Source organism: Triticum urartu, chromosome 5 (genome assembly GCF_003073215.2).
Source record: "Triticum urartu cultivar G1812 chromosome 5, Tu2.1, whole genome shotgun sequence".
NCBI lineage: Eukaryota > Viridiplantae > Streptophyta > Magnoliopsida > Poales > Poaceae > Triticum > Triticum urartu.
In genome coordinates this window covers 657926892-657933370 of record NC_053026.1, presented here as the reverse complement: position 1 = coordinate 657933370, position 6479 = coordinate 657926892, and the positions used below count along the sequence as shown (strand labels likewise).

The following is a 6479-nucleotide window of genomic DNA, read 5'->3' as shown; positions in this document are numbered from 1 at the left end:
TAGATTAGCTAGTACGTACCACCTTGTATAATATTGTACAACATAAAAGAATTACATAGCTACAATATTACATGCAGTACCCTTAAATATCCAATTTAGAAGGTCTTTAGTTGGGGAGCATTGGAATTCCTGGTTACACTTGGTGCGGAGGTTGAAGGATGTTCAACTCTCTAATCAGCCAGACTCCTTACTCTGGAAGTTAACTAGAAGTTTGAGTGTTTACAGTCAAATCAATGTATATAAATCTAATTAATTCTGACATAATTCCAAGATCGATACATATTTGAAAAGTTAAGATTCTCTTGCGTATCAAGATTTTCATGTGGTTTGTCCACAAGCAAGTAATCCTTACCAAAGATAATTTATTAAAGCAACGGTGGGTAGGTAGTGCATGATGTTATTTTTGTGATCAAGATGAAACAATACAACACCTCTTCATAGATTGTCCTCTCGTGAAATTACTTTGGCGAACCATCCATATAGCCTTTAACATTATGCCTGCAGCTAGTATTGATGCGTTATTTGGGACGTGGCTAACTGGACTGGATCATATTACTGCGGCCCGTATTCGGATTGGAATATGCACACTTCTTTGGGCTATGTGGAACTGCAGGAATGATATGTTCTTTAACAGACAACACATTTTACCTTTCTTGCAGGTTATCTTCAGAACTACGGCATGGATCCGTACGTGGTTATTACTCACTCCTACGGACTCCAGGGAGCCTTTGGTTACTGGGTGCAACCGGTGGGAGATGGTAGCACGGGATATCTTCAACCGGTTTGAATGGCGGTCTCATAATATGATAGGTATTTAGCGATCTTGTCCTATTATCCCGCCGGTTGTGGCAATGAGTTTGTATTTCCTTTTTTGCTCCGTTTGCGAGCTGTACTGGATCTAAGACTATGTTTTTGTTCGCTTTTCTTAATAATATGACTGCATGCATCTTTCGGATGCAGAGGCGGGGGTAAGCCTCCTTTTTTTAAAAAAAAAACCTAGTCCATCATGTTTATACTCTCCCCTGTGTATGCTGCACTCACGAAAATTCTTTTCTTATTCCAAAATTAATTAGATGACGGTTAGTCATGTAGGAGAGAGAGGCGTCGATCTGTATTTTTTTTAATACTATCAAAAGTATTTAACCTCTCTGATAAAAAAAAGTATTTAACCTCTCCTTTTTGTTTTTTTGAGACAACTCTCCTTTTTGGTACAAAACCTCGTCGAACACTTCTCTGCGGGCCAGCCCTCCAGGCCTCTTCGTGAGCCGGCCTTCTACCGGGTTGCACACTGAGCCTTAGTCATTGTCGTCCAGGTCGACCCAGTAAGCGAGGTGACTCTTGAGCCGCCAAGTGATGGGCCGGGTTATACCTCCTGGCCGGGTCAAACTGTGGGGATATCCCCAACAATGCGGGACTTCATAAATTTATCCCATTGTGACTTGCTAAAATTCATCAGCGATGATATGGGGTTTCGTGAGGTGGTCGATGTATGCGTCTTATGTGGGATCGGTTTCACAGGGCGTGACTGGACTTTCAAGAAAAAGGTACAAGATGAGCCCTTGCTACTCCGGCAAAACATAAACTACCTGCAAGAAACCGGGACAATTGATTGGCCGAAGTAAAACTACTTGCAAGAAAACCAGATCAACATGTCAAAATTTCAAAGTTATTTTCCATACGAGCATCCTAATTAACTTGGGATCAGGATTGCATCGAAGGATAACATAACAGAATTACAACAAAACATAAACCAAAATGGAAAACACTATTATATCAAACCAACCAACATCCGTCCTGGTGAAGAAGCAACTTCACATTGGACGAGATTTATTTTTGTCACCACATGCCACAATGAACCAGGAAAGGGAAAACATCATGTTCACAAAAATATCCTTCTAAACACATCAGAAAGCGGGTTGGAACGAGCAGACCCTTGCGTCCGTGTACACCTTCCCTGGGAGGCAGTAGTAGCCCTCCTCTGGTGCACAGTGTGAGTCATCTGAGCAGATGCACAGCCCCTCGATGGCGCAACGCTTCTCGAAGATGGCCGGGCTCCCATTGATACCGAGAACCTGGTCGCTCCACTCACTGGAGAAGATCCCATCAGGGTCATACCTCTGCTTCACCTCCAGGAACTTGTCTGCCTTGGGGTGCTTGGCCATTGTACCTTCAAAGGCAAAGTTGCGGTTCTTGCCCAAGTGCGGGATGGCGTTGTACTTGTGCAGCGCCATCTGCTGGAGCTCATCGAGCACGTCATAGTGCGGGTTGGGGTCACCCTTGCTGTAACTCCGGTAGTAGGATATATCGAAGTCGATTGAGTCCTCTGGTTTGCCAAGGTAGGCAGAGGATGCCTTGACGTAGCGGAGGAGCATTCCCATACTGGCGTCGATTCCACAAAAGGATAGCGGGCTACGGTCACGTAGCTGTTGCATGTCGGCGATGAACGCTGGCACCCTAGAGAGCGCGATGCTATAGCCATTGGTGTAGAAGAAGGTTCCCCGGATGCGTGGGTCCCATGCGCATGAGGTGAGGAGTGCATCTTCTTGGCTACCGAGACATGCGCCGGACGCTTGGATCTGGTGCTGGAAGCCCACCACTGGGTACCCAGTGAACATGCTGCCGTTGTTGGTGAACCCATATGCTGCTGTCTCGAATAGCGATACCGTCGCATTTGCCGCCTTGCACCGGGCGATGGCATTGATGTTCTTCTCGAGAAGCTCCATTGTGACTCTGCCTCTGATGAGTGAGGCCGTCGGGTTGGAGCGGAATCCTAGGTGGTCATTGAGGCCGTGGCCCACCGTCTTGATGGCCACACGGTCGTCCTCGCGGTAAATGACCTTGCGGAGCTGTGGTAGCCACGCCATGTCGCCGAATTCGTGGAGGTCGCCCCACCTGGCCGCCTTTTCCGCCATGTCTGAGTCATCACGTGTCACAAATGTCACCGACCGCTTGAACATCGGCTGCAATGCCAGTGTAACCTGGATATATGCATTGTTAAGAAAAATCTAGGATAAATAGTTGATTAATTAATTTGCTAGATATACTCCATAAATTAGCACAACTAGTTAATTGGACTTCTAATTTCTTTAGTTGTACTTCAAGAGTTAACCTTGGGCCATTAGGCGCATCAACACCTAAATCCTAATAACTCAAGCTGAGATGAGTGGGACCTTGAGAGTGGGCTAATCGGAAAACTTTCTATTCCTCCTTCCTCCTTCGCGTGAAACACTAGGAGCTAGATCCATGGTGTTGATCTACCTACTCTCCGACGAGATCACAGCCTCATCCATTCTTTCGGCACGTCGACAGCTTGTTTTATGCGACAATAGTGGTCGTTCGGTGGTCTGGAAGTCTTGATATAATATTTATTATGTTTGAAATGCTTTATACTTCCAATGTAATTTTATAATAGGTCTGATCCTTTTCGCCAAAAATGTATAATCCCTGATATCTCTCAGGAAAAATGGATTTGCTAATTCCCAGTGGCCTGAGAAATAGTTAATTCTCAGGAGACGTGAGGACTCTCTGGTCTCCATGTTACAACGCATGTGAGACAGAACGGACTGTATCCAGCCTTTTCTTCATGTTCTGAGCCTTTTCAGTTTTCTACATTGGGTAGGGAGTTTATATATAAGATGTTCGTATCCTAAAAAGGTGATGTTGCTTTTTCACCTTCATATTTCTATTTTGTTGCTTGCTTTTTAATACCTTTTGTTTTTGTTTTTGTTGTTATTATTACTAACTTGCACATTTGGAGAACATTAAAGCTCCATTTCTATGAAAATTTAATTGCTATTGCATGTTCTTCTTTGCTCTTGTTTTTTTCTTCATGTTTCCACTTTTTTGATACACTAGAGTTGCACATATTTGTTTTGCTTAGTTCCATTGAAGAATCCTCCAACATTATTTCCAACTAATATTGATTTTTTTTGTTCTAGTTATATTTTAAATATATCACATGGGAATTTAATTTGCTATTTTTTATGCTATTTGCACTTTTGTAATATTAAATCTGGACACTAATGAAATGGGCAATTGGTTACACATTCAAATGTGCAACCTGGTTGATGTAAATTTTTGTAATGCTAAAGTTGCACTTTTTTCCTAAAAATGTGTGATTACTTTATTTAAAAAGTGCTACCGGATTGTTAACCAAATGGGCGACGCTACGCGTCCACCGGTGGATTAACTGAAAACATCCGCCATCTCCTGCGCCGTTGGATTGAGACACAAATAACTGTCAGATCTTCTTAATGAGGTGTGTCATGAATTGCAACAAGGTAGATGTTTCACAGCTCCCTCAGCAACAGTTGCTTTGTGGCAAAACCACCGTGGCATTATTTTTGCTGATTTTTTTAATTATTTTTATCTTCAACTTTTTTTGCAACATAGATGATGTTGCCGGAGGACTTTAACAACAAAGGTGCTGTGCAATTTTTTTATGCCTTCATCTTTTCTGCAGCATAGATGATGTTGTGGGAGGAGTTTTGCAACATGAATAAAGTTGCAGAAATTTTTTCACTGAAAATGATGATGTCATATGCGGTGTGAATCGAGAATTTTCTGCAACAGAGATAATATTGCGGGAAGACTTTTGCAACAAGGCACTTGTTGCGGCAAGTATACAAAAATATCACCGGCCAAAACGACGAACAGAGGACGAGAGGGGAGGCTAAAGCCGCATAGCTGGGCCGACAGTGGCCAGAGTGGAGCTCAGGCATGCGCGCTCGAGCGGCGGCCATGGCTGCGAGCGGGCATACGAAGGCTGGGAGAGGAGGGGGCTGGAGAGAAAAAGGAGGAGAGGAGAAAGGATGGCCTGCGGCATCCTCCAATGTTCACTGGCGGTGGCAGTCCTGAAGCGGGAAGGAGAAGATAACGTATGGATGAGAAGCCTTAAAGAGTAGGCAAGGATAAGGACACGTATGTTTCTTGGTTCCTTTCGCATAGGACACGTGTTAATTGTAGAAGGCGGCGGAATGCACGGAAAATACACAGAAACACATGGGTGCTCCACACCCCTATACGAAAAATAATTATAAAAAATACCTAAAAAATTAAAAAATATCTAAAATTTTGAGATATCAAACCTGGTTTCCCAATCTATTTTGTGTGAAATTTCATGGAAAAAAATACTAAAAAACGTATCCGTGGCGAAGGAATTATTGTCCGAACAAAAATCCACCCAAACAATGTTTTGCTATACATAGGAAGTTTTTGTCGTTCTTGCCACGAATACGTTTTCTGATATTTTTTCACAAAATTTCAGATGGGAGTACATCGGGAACCCACGTTTGATATCCTAAAATTCTAGATTTTTTTTCAAATTTCTTGATATTTTTTTAACAAATTGTTCGTATAGGGGTGCGAAGTACTAGAGTACTATTTATCCCTTATGCATAAGTGAAATTTCCCCCTAGTTATGCACACAAGTTGGACTTTTCACGTACCTGGGAAACGACGCCTAGGACGCCAAGGGAGACCTTGGCGGCGTTGAGGTCAGGATGGTCCGCGCAGAGCTCCCGTACCACCGCGAACCCTTGGCTGGCCGGCGCCGGCGTGACGATCCTCATCCCGACCACGTACTCGTGCACGGCGCCGCCCTTTCCCCACAGCGAGCTGCCGTGCGCGCCCGTGGCCAGCAGGCCTCCTATGGTGAGCCCCGACCAGTACGGCGAGTGCGGCAGCGCGAGCCCTTTTGCTGAGGCCGCCTGGATGAGGTCCCGGAGCACCATGCCGCTCTCCACCGTCATAAGCCTCTTGGCGAGGTCGACGCTTACCACCCGGTTGAGCCGCTCCGTGCTTATGATGGTGCCATCGCTGCCGCCGGGGCAGGCCAGCTTGGGGAAGCTGTGGGAGTGCTTGGTGGCCACCTTCATCTTGCCCTTGGCCGCCGCCGCGGCTGCCACGGCCGCGACCAGCTCCTTCTCGGTGCGCGGGAAGGTGGCGCTGGCCGCGCGGCAGACGGTGCGGTCCAGGAAGGAGCCGAACGCGTTGGAGACAGTGCAGTCGGACGTGCCGCGGGCACAGACCACAGGCTCCGGCGGAGGGCTCGAGCCAGCGAGGCCGGCCAGGAGCACCAGGAGGAGAACCGTAAGCACCATTATGCTAAGGTAACTAACCAAGGCATTCAATGCTAGCTATATAGCTTGGTCAAGCTCACGGCACGCTGTGCAGCATATTCGTCACTTGTTAAACTAGCTAGACACGCTCGTTCAAAGTCAATGCATGCAAAGTCAATGTATCTACGGTGGGTGCGTACATTACAAGACGTAAAAAACATTACAGACGCGAAGACTACACGAGCTTCTTTGAATACAAAAGCAAGCCGCCCATGCACGGAGTATAGTAACAGTGGCGAAAATTTTATGAACTCCCCCCTTGTTTATACCTTTAGACCAATTATTCTTTAGCGTTTCACGAGCAATAATGTGATGACTTACCAAAAGAATGTGCCCACAAGTCAACTTGCAGGCGGCTAT

General features: G+C 45.5%; 1 protein-coding gene across 1 annotated transcript; it reads right to left on the bottom strand.

The window, feature by feature from the left end:
• Positions 1–1641: 1641 nt before the first annotated feature.
• On the bottom strand, positions 1642–6131 carry LOC125511676 (L-gulonolactone oxidase 2-like). The gene is made up of 2 exons (XM_048677099.1): positions 5448–6131; positions 1642–2978 (listed from the first exon to the last, which is right to left on the bottom strand). The coding sequence occupies exons 1-2, from the start codon at positions 6099–6101 to the stop codon at positions 1905–1907; spliced, it is 1728 nt and encodes a 575-aa protein (XP_048533056.1). The 5' UTR covers positions 6102–6131; the 3' UTR covers positions 1642–1904.
• Between the last annotated feature and the right edge of the window lie 348 nt (positions 6132–6479).